The 16,446-nt window shown below is 38.4% G+C and overlaps 1 protein-coding gene across 6 annotated transcripts in view; it reads right to left on the reverse strand.

Moving 5' to 3' along the window:
- arnt (aryl hydrocarbon receptor nuclear translocator) overlaps positions 1-16,446 on the reverse strand; it is a 53,888-nt gene that overhangs the window by 36,526 nt on the left and 916 nt on the right. For 5 of the 6 annotated variants that reach the window (XM_061881636.1, XM_061881638.1, XM_061881637.1 and 2 more), the window contains exons 2-4: positions 11,612-11,705; positions 5,457-5,495; positions 1,759-1,809 (exon numbers count right to left, since the gene is read on the reverse strand). In XM_061881636.1, coding sequence (XP_061737620.1) covers positions 1,759-1,809; positions 5,457-5,495; positions 11,612-11,705 — 184 coding nt within the window. Of the gene's footprint in view, positions 1-1,758; positions 1,895-5,456; positions 5,496-11,611; positions 11,706-16,446 lie in introns of those variants that run through there. The other variant, XM_061881641.1, reaches the window with a different exon arrangement.

A 16,446-nucleotide genomic window follows, 5' to 3' on the forward strand; every position in this document is an offset into this window, starting at 1 on the left:
AATACAACCAGCTCCTTTCGCTAAAAAAGAACATTCTATATATAAATATATATATACACACACATACATACATACACACATATATATATATACACACACACACACACAAATATACACACATTTACATATATACATATATATACACACACACACATGCACTCACACACACATATTATATATATATATATATATATATATATATATATATATATATATATATATATACATATACATACGCACATACATACATACATACATATATATATTAGGGCTGCGAATATTTGGGTGTCCTACAATTCGATTAAATATCGATTCTTGGGGTCGCGATTCGATTATAAATCGATTTTTTCAATTCAATGCGATTCTCGATTCAAAAACGATATTTTTCCGATTCAAAACGATTCTGTATTCATTCAATACATAGGATTTCAGCAGGACCTACCCCAGTCTGCTGACATGCTAGCAGAGTAGTAGATTTAAAAAAAAAAAAGCTTTTATAATTATAAAGGACAATGTTTTAGCAACTGATTGCAATAATGTAAATTTGTTTTTACTATTAAACAAAACAAAAATACGACTTATTGTATCTTTGTGAAAATATTGGACACAGTGTGTTGTCAAGCTTATGAGATGCGATGCAAGTGTAAGCCACTGTGACACTATTGTTCTTTTTTATTATTTTTATAAATGTCTAATGATAATGTCAATGAGGGATTTTTAATCACTGCTGTGCTGAAATTATAACTAATATTGATACTGTTGTTGATAATATTCAATTTTGTTTCACTACTTTTGGTTTGTTCTGTGTGGTGTTTGTGTCTCCTCTCAATTGCTCTGTTTATTGCAGTTCTGAGTGTTGCTGGGTCAGGTTCCGTTTTGGAATTGGATTGCATTGTTATGGTATTGCTGTGTAGTGGTTTGTTGGATTGATAAAAAAATAAAAAATAAAAAAACAATGATTTTTTTTAAAATTGATTTAAAAAAAAAGAGAATCGATTCTGAATCGCACAACGTGACAATCGCGATTCAAATTCGAATCGATTTTTTCCCACACCCCTAATATATATATGTACATGCACAGACACACATATACACACACACCTATATACATAGATACACACGCATATATATGTATATATATATATATACACAACTCACACACACACACACACACACACACACACACACACACACACACACACACACACACACACACACACACACACACACACACACACACACACACACACAATTGCAGGAGATGGAAGCACATATCACCTGGAAGGTGAGTGTTACTGTATCGAAAAATATCAAACTTTTTTTTTTTAACTTGTGGTGGCCTTAAATTTACTAATAATATCTTAATCTTAAAACCAATCATGTAGTCAATGTTTTGTGGAACATAATTGCAGGAGATGAAAGCAAATATAGTGTTAGTTGCTGTTTTATTTTAATTTTTTACTTGTGGTTGACCGCCACAAGATGCATTTTGATTGGAATATATACACCAGTTATCAGACAAAAAACACCAAAATCAATGCATGAAATATTGATCCAGGCAGGAGGTAACCTTCCATGGTGGCACGTACAGGCCATACCTGGATAGTTTTTCCTTATCTCCAATACTTTGATCGGCTTCCAAAAAACTGAAAATGAAACCTAGTCACAAAAAGTGGAGCCAAGAAGCAAGATAGAAAAAAAAGACCTTTCAAACAAGAGGGATGTCACACACACTCAAGCCCCAATTCATGGTCCTACCTAGCAAAGCGCTCTTTGTCGTTGTTGGGGCCGCCCGAGTCGTCGTCACACCTGATAAAGCAGTCAGCCATCAGCTTCACCATTTCACACTGTGTACTGTAGATCCCTGCTATTCACTACAGTTGCATTCTAAGACCTTCAGAGAATGGCGAAAAACAGCGCACTCAAAAGAATGTCTCATTTTATGATGTAGTTTAAACCAGTGTTTCATAATCATGGGCCTGCGGCACAAAACATATTTTTCTCAGCTGTGGTCCGTATGGTACTGCATTGTGTTAACATTTTTCCACTACTAGTGGCAGTCACGCGTCACTCAGTTCACAAACACAAGAATTCTGCAGCAAAAGTCATGGCAATGTTTCCTAAGCGCAACAATGTAATAGCTGTATTTTTAATCAGTTTTTCACAAGTCCCTTCTTTCGCAGTATATTTGGTATATAGTATTTATTTGTGAATCAGCCAGACCTAAACCTTGCTCAGCCTGTACTGATTTATGTGTTAAATAAATTATCCTCTTTCTGCTTTCATATCATTTGACAAGGTTTAGACCTGGAAAACTCTAACTCAGTTAAATATAAGGTTGAATTCAATTTAAATCAAGAGTAAGATTTTGAGTATGCATTGTAGTTGTCTATATAATTACCATACTTGGCGGTAGGGCTGGTCGATAAAAATATATCAATACGTACTGCTATACACACGTAATTAAAGGCCTACTGAAATGAGATTTTCTTATTTAAACGGGGATAGCAGGTCCATTCTATGTGTCATACTTGATCATTTCGCCATATTGCCATATTTCTGCTGAAAGGATTTAGTAGAGAACATCGATGATAATGTTCGCAACTTTTGGTCGCTAATAAAAAGGCCTTGCCTGTACCGGAAGTAGCAGACGATGTGCGCGTGATGTCACGGGTTGTGGAGCGCCTCACATTGTTTACAATCATAGCCACCAGCAGCGAGAGCGATTCGGACCGAGAAACCGACAATTTCTCCATTAATTTGAGCGAGGATGAAAGATTCGTGGATGAGGATAGTGAGAGCGAAGTACTACAAAAAAAAAAAAAGAAAAAAAAAGGCGAGGGCAGTGGGAGCGATTCAGATGTTATTAAACACATTTACTAGGATAATTCTGGAAAATCCCTTATCTGTTTATTGTGTTACTAGTCTTTTAGTGAGATTATATGGTACCTGAAGGTCGGAGGGGTGTGGCCACGGGTGTGGTGACCGCCAGCGTCTCCGGTGGGAGGAGTTAAGAGAGTCCGCAGCTGCAGGTAAGAGCTGACTTATTACAGGGTTTCCCACACATTCAATTATTTGTGGCGGCCCGCCACGAAAGAATTACGGCCGTCACAAATAAAAATAAAAATATATATATTTTTTCCGGCTTTTGACTCGCTCAACCGCTCATAAAAGCAATGGGGCTCTTTATGTGAATGGAGCTTGTAGTTACATATTATATAAATATGTAAATATTCTATAAATATGTATATAAATATGTACATAAAGTGTTGTAATTATATTCCAACTCTGCGTTCTTGTTGGTCATCGCCGCTGCCGCCGCCTGTGCCCCCCCCCCACCCGACCACACCACCACAAATAGATACCTGACCTGTTGGAAACACTGTATTACCACAATTTTCTCACCGAAACCTGGCGGTTGACATGTGGTCGGGAACCATGTTCGCTTGACCGCTCTGGGAATGTAAACAAGCAAACACAGTGTGTTTGTGTGGCTAAAGGCTAAAAGCTTCCCACCTCCATCTTTCTACTTTGACTTCTCCATTATTAATTGAACAAATTGCAAAAGCTTCAGCAACACAGATGTCCAGAATACTGTGTAATTATGCGATTAAAGCAGACGACTTTTAGCCGTGATCGGTGCTGCAAGAACATGTCCGCTACAACCGATACTTCGCGGAAAATTTAAAATTGCAATTTAGTAAACTAAAAAGGCCGTATTGGCATGTGTTGCAATGTTAAGATTTCATCATTGATATATAAACTATCAGATTGCCTGGTCAGTAGTAGTGGCTTTCAGTAGGGCTTTAATATAAATACAAAATGCGTTGAACAAGACATTCAATATTTTTTTTTCTTTGTCCGCCCGATTGTAGCTGAGATAGGCGCCAGCGCCCCCCGCGACCCCGAAAGGGAATAAGCGGTAGAAAATGGATGGATGGATAAAGAAAATGAAAGTTGCAAAACAAGGTGGGTTGCATGAACAAAGGCATTCGCTCTGTGGTAATCGAGCAATGCAGGAAGTGATCACTGATCAGTTTGAGTGACACGCCAACAGCCAATCAGGTAACAGTATCAATTATCAAGTTTGGTTGCGCCATCTTGTTGTCTCGCTGTTGATTCTTTGCATGGAGTGAGAAGTGAAGGTAAAAATGAAGACCGGTAATACTACATCAACTTAGCCGCGCTCACCCTTTAGAGCAAAGCTGTACCTTCCGGGCACTAATCCTGCAGAAAATAGTTCTTCTCACGTTTCTCTATGTTTACATTCTCACACTTTGAACTATTTTGTTACACTTAATTAAGCATTTCTTACGTATTCTTTATTTTTGCACCTTCATTACATTGATTGTTTTCGTGCTTGTGTTTACATTTCCTTTCCTTTCTGCCTTGATATAGCTGAAGGGATTATAATCAGAGGAAGGTAAAGTAAAAATGTTTATATTAAATATAAATTTTTTCTGGTTCTTATTTTTTACAGGTCCTAAAAAAATATAAATCCTCATAGTTTTTATAGGACCTCTAGTTTAAGACCCACACTGTAAAAACACCTGACGGGACCGGACTTCTCCAATCACTATTTGTCTTTTTTGCATGTTCTTGAGAACTTAATTTTTGGTATATTACTTTTTATATTAGAGTAACAAATGTTAAGGGGGAAATAGCCTTGTGTAAAAAAAAAAAAAAAAAGATGTACCAGTAGATTTGACAATAAATGGTTGTACTTGTATAGCGCTTTTGTACTCCTTTTTAAGGAGTCCAAAGCGTTTTGACAGTATTTCCACATTCACACACACATTCACACACTGATGGCGGGAGCTGCCCTGCAAGGCGCTAACCAGGACCCATCAGGAGCAAGGGTGAAGTGTCTCGCCCAGGACACAACGGACGTGACTAGGATCGTAGAAGGTGGGGATTGAACCAGTAACCCTCAGATTGCTGGCACGGCCACTCTCCCAACTTCGCCCTGCCGTCCCCAATAAAAAAGACTGGCAGTTCAATCGCCAAAATTGTACAATAAAAATAACAATGATGCCGCTTTTCAATTTACAGTAATGCGCTGTAAAGAAAAACTAAGTTTTACGGTAAAAAACTGGCAGTTTTTTCACCAGGATTTTACTGTAAAAATAACAGTGGCACCATCTTTAAATTTATTTGGTGTAAAAAAAACACCGTAAATTTTACTGTAAAATTGTCACGACTCAGCTGCTTCACATTGGACACAAGGCTATTTCCCTCCTGATAAAAAAACTCTGATATGAAAATAAATAGACCAAAAATCGAAACAAATATTGAAGGGAGAAAATTCCTTATCTTTTTGGAAATGTGTCCCTCAAAACAATGGTGGGCTTAAACAATACCTAATTATTTCCCATTGTTTAAAGAAAAGCAAGCAAATGATGAAGCGCAAATAGGCAGGGATCTACTGTAAGCACTCCATGATGCAACTTAAGTACCTGAACAACTTGCTTCCTTCGTCGTCATCAAAATCCGGGCTGCAACACAAAGAACACACACAGAAATAGCAGTACCAGAGTGTGCAAAGTCAAAAATCACAGGCAGTGCTTTTCAAAGTGTGAGGCAGGCCACATCTGGTGGGCTTCAGGGGTAGTTTGAGCAAAATAAGGAAAAGCAAACCAAGCTAAGTCTGTCCGGCAAAAGGGCGCATCCAGGAGAACATAAAAAAGCGGACGGGGTGGAGTTGTTTTGATACTTTCAAGAAGCTAAAGCAAATCCAATGTAGGCTCAGTGTTTTCCAAACTTCGTTTGGTGCTACCTGTTCGCCCTCGCTCATTAAACACATCACGCACCTGTTCTGCCTGAGAATAAAAACACAAAGCAGGAGGGATCACTGTTGCCAACTTAACGACGCAGTCATTATATTTAGCAAGTAATCAGACCCCGAAATAACATCTTTTTCAAAAAAGCGGCCAGGGACAAATGTGCTCAAGATTCTTTTGGTGTCAACCTATCACTCTTGGCCCTGTTCAATCATCTAAAAGCTCTCAAAGGCGACTCATTTTTATGGGGGACAATAATAAAAACATAAAGTTTCCAAAAAGAAAATACAACAAAAATAAGTGATAGAAAAAAGTAAATTTGTGGTTCTAAACATATGTAATGTGTTTGTTTTGTTACAAATGCGTCACGGCATATTATGCAAATTAAATATTTAGGTGTGAACACCAGCCCCCTTATCCCAAACAAAACAGATTGCAGTCCTGTGGACATTGTAATATGGCTATTTAAATAAAATAACACTTATTTATTGTTGTTTTATTATATATTATTGACTTGTCTTTTATTGTTTTATTCTATTTTATTGATTTGTATTTTAATGTTTATTCTCTTTTATTGATTTGTTTATATTACCTGTTTTAGTTGATTGGCAACACTAAATTGGCCCTAGTGTGTGAATGTGAGTGTGAATGTTGTCTGTCTATCTGTGTTGGCCCTGCGATGAGGTGGCGACTTGTCCAGGGTGTACCGCGCCTTCCACCCGATTGTAGCTGAGATAGGCGCCAGCGCCCCCCGCAACCCCAAAAGGGAATAAGCGGTAGAAATGGATGGATTTTAAATACTTGTAAATTAATTACTTTTTATGGTTTCCTTTATGTGCAACACTTTGGAAACAGTTATGTTGTTAATAGTGCTATATAAGTAAAAGGGATTGGATTTATATTATAGGCCACAAAGCAGACTTGTGTACAGTAGGGTTCTGCAATATATTGAAAATTCCGGACTATAAACCGCTACTTTTTTTATACGCTTTGGACCATGCGGCTTATAAAAACAGTGTGGCTAATTTACGGATTTTTCTTCGCTAACAACCATAATGCAAATAGTTTAAAAAAACAAGCAAAGACAATATAAGGTGTCTTTTGTTTGTACTATGGCGCCATCTTTTGAACAAGTTTTCTCACTGCAAGTGCTGCAGTGCCCTTCCTTTTAGACTTTAAACCGGAAGTAGAAGTGCTGTTCAATTTCTACTTGTATGGATTCTTCATTCACCATTCCAAACGTTTGTAAGTTTTACAATACAACTAAAACAATTCTTACTTAGTAACCCGGCATGCATATTTGTACGCTCTATTGTAATGTAATAAAGCTAGCATCGTTAGAATTAACTAATATGTTAACACTTTTTCAAGTGTCTCTGTTAGTATTATTAGCTTATAATGGCATTATTTTTGTTTTGTTTCAGTTTTGCAGTTGCAATTGGTGGGAACTGCTTTTTCTTCCGCTTAGGTAAGTATGTGATGTGCAAGCGCAGCGGAACACTGTGCTGTGCTCACTCATACTGTCATTTATTTTAGAAAATTACTGGCAATTAAAATGAATCACTCAGTGTTTTTAAACAAGTGCATGTATCATTTTATTGTAGGCTTTTTTGAGACACATACAGAGTTGAATATAATTAAGATGCATATTGATGCCATCATTTGTTTTGCTCTGGGATTTTAAAAGATGATTTGACACTACTTTCCACATTTTACCAGACGCATTAGGTATATTTGCAGAAAGTGTCTGCATTAGAACCTCGATTTACGAACCCAACTGTTTGCGTACTTTTAGAATTATTCACTTTTAGATGCAGCCAAATATGCTTTGTGTGCAAACCCAGTCTCTGGGTACAAACACTTCATTTAACTCATTTTGTGTCACGCCTGCAGACAAAAAGTTGGGCGCAGCATGGTTGTGAAGGCAGAGCCCACCACATCACTTACTGCCAGTACACCAGTCCCTTCTAAGTGCTTCTGTAGGTGTGTCTTTATTGTTTTTTTCACCTTTTGTCCATTTTATGAGTACCAAAAAGACAACAGACCAGCATGGAAAGAAGGGGAAATCACTGTGGAGTTAAACAAATGACTATTTGTGAGGAGTGCATTATTGGCGCTCAGAAGTATGAAAGAATTGCCGAAGCAGGCTTTGTACCACAGCAAGTTTTAATTGTGATGTTTGTGTGAAAACCGACTTTTCTAGAAAAATATGCCAAAGCAGACTTATTTCACTGCGAAGGAGAAGACTTTGTCTCATTTAGCAGCATGTCCTTCAAGGCGCGCACACGCACAATTTCTGCCTTTCCTTCTCCTTTCTCTTCAGTTCCTCTGTCCATGTAAATGGGTCGATTTTGCTTTTTTAAAATGTTGATTATTGTAGCAATATGGCTGTTAAAGTTAAAAATGTGTGTGATTTCTGATCGTTTGTGAGAGCACCAAAGGGACTTCTGTGTGTATGCGTGTGTTTGCAGAGCATACAGGACAGTCCATATTTACATTATTTCTTTTGGAGAAGGCTGCTTCACTATATGACCCTTTCTATTTCCGAACCCTGTCCAAGAACCAATTAAGTTTCTAAATCGAGGTTCCACTGTATAACCATGTTACAACAGAAATACATTACCAGTAAAGCAACAAGTAGATAAATAATAGCTTTGAGAAAACGATGTAATGAGTTATTGCGTACATCAACAGTCAATTTAGAAGCCTCTATAACTGGGTTTGATATGTTTCTAATGTTATTTACATGCCAAAAAATATATATAGATGAATATCATTATCGCAGAAAGCTGCAATATATATCGCAATAAAGATTTTTGCCAATATCGGCGATCCCTAGTGTGCGGTAATATCTAAAAGAATACCAAATGCCCCCCTGGGGTCACACTTTCAAAACTGGGTCGGCAGAAAACTCCACAAAATATGCTTTACCAGAAAAACTAAATTTTTGGAAGTAGCCAACATCTGCCGTGCCACACTTTGAAAAGCTCTGAATTCAAACCTGTGTAAAGTTGGCCCTTCACCTTGTTAAAATCTATAACAGACATGCAATTTGTTGATGTTATTATTAACTATTCATAACCAGTCCTCCACCTTGTCAAAAACTACCCAAACACGATTTCTGGTTTAGCTATTATAGTTAGGTTATTCACGTTGTATTATTCATATGCAACCCCCCAGACCTTGATGAAACCTCCCCATACAAGTCTTAAATGTATGCACTGCAACAACTGTTGGTCTAACTATTATAGTTTTTATGTCATCAACTTTTTTAATCATTATGATCGTGTTATGTTTTTTTAATGTTATTACCTTGTTATTCTTCATAACACGCGAGTACTCCAACATTGACAAAATCGGCCCAATCGTTTGTGCTAAAAAAATTTTTTGTCTAACTAGTACCGTATTTTTCGGCGTATAAGTCACTCCAGAGTATAAGTCGCACCTGCCGAAAATGCACAATAAAGAAGGAAAAAAACATATACAAGTCGCACTGCAGTATAAGTTGGATTTTTGGGGGAAATTTACTTGATAAAACCCAACATCAAGAATAGACATTTGAAAGGCAATTTAAAATAAATAAAGAATAGTGAACAACAGGCTGAATAAGTGTACGTTATATGAGGCATAAATAACCAACTGCTATGTTAACCTAACATATTATGGTAAGAGTCATTCAAATAACTAAAACATATAGAACATGCTATACCTTTATCAAACAATCTGTCTCTTCTAATCGCTGAATCCCATGAAATCTTATACAGTACATCCAGTCTCTTATGTGAACGAGCTAAATAATATTATTTGATATTTTACGGTAATGTGTTAATAATTTCACACATAAGTCGCTCCTGAGTATAAGTCGCACCCCTGGCCAAACTATGAAAAAAAATGCGACTTATAGTCCGAAAAATACGGTATAGTTTTTACGTTAACGTTTTATAGGACTGGTTATGCATCCTACAACATTATAACATAAACCAGTGTATTTCAACCACTGTGCCGCGAGAGATAGTCTGTCTGGTGTGCCATGGGAGAATATGTAATTTCACCTATTTGGTTTAAAAATGTTTTTTTGCAAACCAGTAATTATAGTCTGCAAATAATGTGCCGTTGTTGAGTGTCGGTGCTGTCTAGACATCGGCAGCGTAACCATGTAATACACTTCCATATCAATTAGGGATGCACCGATTAATCGGTAACCGAATATATTCGGCCGAATATGGAAAAAAAAAGCCACATTCGGCCTTCGGTGGAGTGAGTTAAAAACAAGGCCGAATAGTGGCGTGTGACGCAATTTTTTGACGCGGTGACGCAATCAACCAACGTGCAGTGACGCGGTGACGTTGGGATATGTTGTGTACCTGTATAAGTGTATGAGGTTACAAGCACACACTCTTTGAGATTTAGTGGGGCCTCTGTTTACATTATTAGCCTGTTGTGTAGGCTACCTGTATAAGTGTATGAGGTTACAAGCACACACTTATTGAGATTTACTTGATCCTTCTGTTTACATTATTAGCGTATCTACTGTGGCTAAGCAGACTTTTGCCAAAAGGACAATAATTTTTTTTTTGTTGGTTTATCCACTTTAATGCACTTTATTTTTTTTGGGAATGCATGTTTTGTTTGAAGGCCTTATATAAATGAAAAACTGTGCTTTTTTTGAAAAGCAAAGGCTACTGGAATATTAAAAAAATGTCAATATTCAATAAAAAAATTACTTTATTTGAAAAACATGTCTAAATATTTATTCTAGGCTATTTATGCGATATTTAAAAAATTGTGAAAAACTGCATTCATTATTCGGTATTCGGCCAAGCGTTTAAATTTTATTCGGCTTCGGCTTCGGCCACAAATTTTCATTTCGGTGCATCCCTTATATCAATAGGTCGTGTGATACGACGATTGTTTGCCGTAATCCCAAAATGAAACTAAAACTGAACTGGCCACAAAGTAAACAAAAACAGAATGCTGGACAACAGCAAAGACTTACTGTGGAACAAAGACGGCCTCCACAAATTGCATCTGAACATGACATGACTATCAACAATGTCCCCACAAAAGAAGGATAGCAACAACTGAAATAGTCTTGATTGCTTAAAACAAAGCAGGTACGGGGGATATCGCTTAAGGAAGACATGAAACTGCTACAGAAAAATACCAACAAAACAGGAAAAGCCAACAAAATAGGAGCGCAAGACAAGACTAAAGCACTACACACAGGAAAACCGCAAAAAACTCAAAATTAGTCACGGTGCGATGTGACAGGGGGTGACAGTACACCTACTTTGAGACAACAACTATAGTGATGCATGCTCTGTCATGGTTTACTTTCTGACATGCAGCGCTGTTTGTGTCTTCTGCTTTCCGACTTGCGGTGGGAGTGACAACGCGATTTGTTTAGTACGCCGACAGAGAGATGGTGTTCCACCATAAGAGACATTATATATTCCTCTTTTTATAATATCTTTATTTAATGCTTGTCTAGGTTTTTTAAATTAAATGACATATCCATTTGTATAAAAAAAAATAAAAATAAAAATAAAAAGTTGTCGTCACTCGCGCCCCCCAATTTGAGAACCACTGCTTTAGGGCTTCCGTAGCCTCGGGATTTTTTCAATGCAGAAAATGTGCCTTGACTCAAAAAAGGTTGAAAACCACTGACAAAAAACAACTATGGGAGTTAGTCATAAAGCGTTGGCAGCATAAACGACTGGGACAAGTTTAGGTAGATTTTGACAAGACAACTTCACACAGGTTGTAAAGTCAAGTAAAAGTACAGTAGTTGTTACATGCATGCTGAATTATAACAACACTACAATACTCACGCCGCTCGTCTCTTGTTGCTCCCCTTTGGAACGACGGCCCCACCGCTTGCTTGGGTGCCACTTGCACCCAATCCCAGACTGGGGTCTGTTAAATCTATAAATAGCAGACAATGTTGCAGAAATGAAAGGTGAGCTCCCAAAGTCGACCATCATGACTCCGATCGTTGAACACAACAAAAGGGAGCATTCATGTCCAATGTCAAGCCTGAGCTGAACTGGATGATTGTTATTCATATATTGCACATAGGACGTGCACTGTAGCACACAGTTTACCAAATTGGGACGGCTTAAAGCTGAGGAAAGAGTACACCAAATTGCAATGTGCCTGGTATTCAAAACACCCAGAGAAACTGCCCCCAAATACTATTTCACCAGAGTAAGTACAGGGGTTAGTGCATGTGCCTCACAATACGAAGGTCCTGAGAAGTCCTGAGTTCAAAAAACCCGGGCTCGGGATCTTTCTGTGTGGAATTTCCATGTTCTCCCCGTGACTGCGTGGGTTCCCTCCGGATACTCCGGCTTCCTCCCACTTCCAAAGACATGCACCTGGGGATAGGTTGATTGGCAACACTAAATTTGCCCTAGGGTGTGAATGTGAGTGTGAATGCTGTCTGTCTATCTGCGTTTGTCACGCCTGTAAGTTATGTTTTGGTTTTGGTCATGCTATGTTTAGTTTTTGGACATTCAGTCACGTTTTGCACTTCCTGGTTTTGTTTGTTTCCATGTCAACTCATTAGTTTTCACCTGTCACGTCCCTGTTCTCAGCCTCACACCTGTTTTCACTAATGATCATAGCTATTTTTCTTGTCTTCGTCCTGGGATCTTCTCACATGCGCACGCACCCTACCCATGCTGCACCTCCTTCATGTCCTTGTCCATAGTTCCATGCTGTGTAAGTTTTTGTATTTATGCCATTGTGCTAGTTTTGTTTTGTTTGTATATAGTCATGCCATTGTGCTGTTTTGTTTTAAGTATAGTATAGATTTTTATCCGCCACAGAGCGCGTCCTTGGTTTACCTTTTTGTAGTTTGTTTGTTTATTTAATAAATATCATGTACTTACATTCATGCCTGACTAGTCCCACATCATCCTTGCATCGAGGAAGCACAAACATCCACAGTCTAAGCCTGACAGTGTTAGCCCTGTGATGAGGTGGCGACTTGTCCAGGGTGTACGCCACCTTCCGCCTGAATGCTACTGAGATAGGCTCCAGCACCCCCCGCGTCCCCAAAAAAGGGACAAGCGGTAGAAAATAGATGGGATGGAAGTGATGCCCACAGGTACGACACGAGAGGGAGATCCTCAGACCTCGTCTCCCTCAGCCCCGAATCAAAAGACTCTCATGGGAAAAAATGCTTTCTATTATTTTGCCACCGCACAGTGGATCGCACTAACAACAGACCTTAAAATTCCAACTTTCCTACTGAATTTTAAAACCGCCAAAAAATCATGGCTCAGCTCAACCTCTGCCTGATCGGAACCAAAATTGATCTTCAAAGCATCAAGCAGGTTTATATATGGTTATAGTGTGTGTGTGTGTGTATATATATATATATATATATATATATATATATATATAATTTTCTCATTTTCACACTCTTGGAGTCAACATGTGCATAGTCATGCACACCCCCATGTTTTGTATATATTGTTTTTAAAATCATCTGACATGTATAATGTGTATATGAACATCCATCCGTTTTCTACCCCTACACATCCCACTCCCCAGATTGTAAATAATGTAAATAATTCAATGTATATACTGTGATGATTAACCTGTGTGATGACTATTATCCATCCATCCATTTCCTACCGCTTGTCCCTTTAGGGGTCGCTGGAGCCCATCTCAGCTGCATTCGGATGGAAGGAGCCCACGCAGTCGCTGGGAGAGCATGCAAACTCCACACAGAAGTGCAGGATCGAATCCAGGACCTTCGTTACACTAATTCGCTACACCTCCCTGATACCGAAGTACATGTCAAACTACTTCCGTAAAGTAAATGACCGCCATAACCACAAAACGTGGGGGGAGGGGCTTCATAAATCACGTTAAACCCAGATTCCTATCTAACAAAGGTCTTAGCTAATTCTCCTTCTATGCCACATCAACATGGAATACACTCCGAACAAATGTAAAAGAAAATGCATCTCTACCCTCCTTTAAAACCGCACTAAAAGAACACCTCCAGGCAGTTACAACCCTCCCCCCATCACGGATTGTAAATAATCAAATGTATATACTTGTTCTTATGCTTTCTGAGCTCACTATGTTCACTGCTGGCTGTACATATCCTACTAAGTCACACCTACACTGTTTCAATGTCCATTTCTCAGATGATATAATTGTTGATGACTGTCACTGAAGTGCTGATAACAACCAAACCTAACTTCCCCCACCCCAAACCCCTCCACATCCCACCCCCCAGATTGTAAATCATGTCAATAATTCAATGTATATACTCTGATGATTAACCTGTGTGATGACTATTAGCCATCCATCCATTTCCTACCGCTTGTCCCTTTAAGGGTCGCGGGGGATTGCTGGAGCCTATCTCAGCTGCATTCGGACGGAAGGCGGGGTACACCCTGGACAAGTCGCCACCTCATTGCAGGGCCAACACAGATAGACAGACAGCATTCACACTCACATTCACACACTAGGGCAAATTTGGTGTTGCCAATCAACCTATCCCCAGGTGCATGTCTTTGGAAGTGGGAGGAAGCCGGAGTACCCGGAGGGAACGCAAGCAGTCATGGGGAGAACATGCAAACTCCACACAGAAAGATCCCGAGCCTGGGATTGAACCCCAGACTGCTCAGGACCTTCATATTGTGAGGCAGACGCACTAACCCCTCTACCACCGTGCTGTACATAATTTATCCATTTTTTTTTTGTGTAATTTTTTATATTCATATTCAGGTTATATATATATTTATATATATATTATGGGTGTGGGGAAAAAATCTATTCGAATTTGAATTGTGATTCTCACGTTGTGCGATTTAGAATCGATTCTCATTTTTTAAAAATCGATTTTTTTTTTTTTTTATCAATCCAACAAAACAATACACATAACAATGCAATCCAATTCCAAAACGGAACCTGACCCAGCAACACTCAGACCTGCAATAAACAGAGCAATTGAGAGGAGACACAAACACGACACAGAACAAACCAAAAGTAGTGAAACAAAATGAATATTATCAACAACAGTATCAATATTAGTTATAATTGCAGCACAGCAGTGATTAAAAATCCCTCATTGACATTATCATTAGACATTTATAAAAAAAAGTGGCTTACACTTGCATGGCATCTCATAAGCTTGACAACACACTGTGTCCAATGTTTTCACAAAGATAAAATAAGTCATATTTACAGTACGTTTAATAGTTAAAACAAATTTACATTATTGCAATCAGTTGATAAAACATTGTCCTTTACAATTATAAAAGCTTTTTAAAAAAACGTCTACTACTCTGCTAGCATGTCAGCAGACGGGGGAATATCTTGCTAAAATCCTATTTATTGAATGAATACAGAATCGTTTTGAATCGGAAAAGTGTTGTTTTTGAATCGAGAATTGCGTTGAATAAAAAAAAAATTGATTTATAATCGAATCGCGACCTCAAGAATCGATATTGAATCGAATCGTGGGACACCCAAAGATTCGTACCCCTAATATATATATATATATATATATATATATATATATATATATATTATTACAAACCCCGTTTCCATATGAGTTGGGAAGTTGTGTTAGATGTAAATATAAACAGAATACAATGATTTGCAAATCCTTTTCAACCCATATTCAGTTGAATATGCTACAAAGACAACATATTTGATGTTCAAACTGATAAACTTTTTTTTTTGCAAACAATCATTAACTTAAGAATTTGATGCCAGCAACACGTGACAAAGAAGTTGGGAAAGGTGGCAATAAATACTAATAAAGTTGAGGAACACTTATTTGGAACATCCCACAGGTGTGCAGGCTAATTGGGAACAGGTGGGTGCCATGATTGAGTATAAAAGCAGCTTCCATGAAATGCTAAATAATTCACAAACAAGGATGGGGTGAGGGTCACCACTTTGTAAGTAAATTGTCAAACAATTTTAGAACATTTCTCAACGAGCTATTGCAAGGAATTTAGGGATTTTACCATCTACGGTCCGTAAAATCATCAAAAGGTTCAGAGAATCTGGAGAAATCACTGCACGTAAGCGATGGTATTACGGACTTTTGATCCCTCAGGCGGTACCGCATCAAAAAGCGACATCAGTGTGTAAAGGATATCACCACATGGGCTCAGGAACACTACAAAAAAACACTGTCAGTAACTACAGTTGGTCGCTACATCTGTAAGTGCAAGTTAAAACTCTACAATGCAAAGTGAAAACCATTTATTAACAACACCCAGGAACGCTGCTAGCTTCGTTGGGCCCGAGCTCATCTAAGATGGACTGATGCAAAGTGGTAAAGTGTTCAGTTGTCTGACAAGTCCACATTTCAAATTATGTTTGGAAACTGTGGACGTGGTGTCCTCCGGAACAAAGAGGAAAATAACCATCCGGATTATTATAGGCACAAAGTTCGAAAGCCAGGATCTGTGATGGCATGGGGGTGTATTAGTGCCCAAGGCATGGGTAACTTACACATCTGTGAAGGCACCATTAATGCTGAATGGTCCATACATGTTTTGGAGCAACATATGTTGTCATCCAAGCAAAGTTATCATGGACGACCCTGCTTATTTCAGCAAAACAATGCCAAGCCACGTGTTACAACATCGTGGCTTCGTAGTAAAAGAGTGCGGGTACTTTCCTG

This window comes from Nerophis ophidion, linkage group LG21 (genome assembly GCF_033978795.1).
Source record: "Nerophis ophidion isolate RoL-2023_Sa linkage group LG21, RoL_Noph_v1.0, whole genome shotgun sequence".
Lineage (NCBI taxonomy): Eukaryota > Metazoa > Chordata > Actinopteri > Syngnathiformes > Syngnathidae > Nerophis > Nerophis ophidion.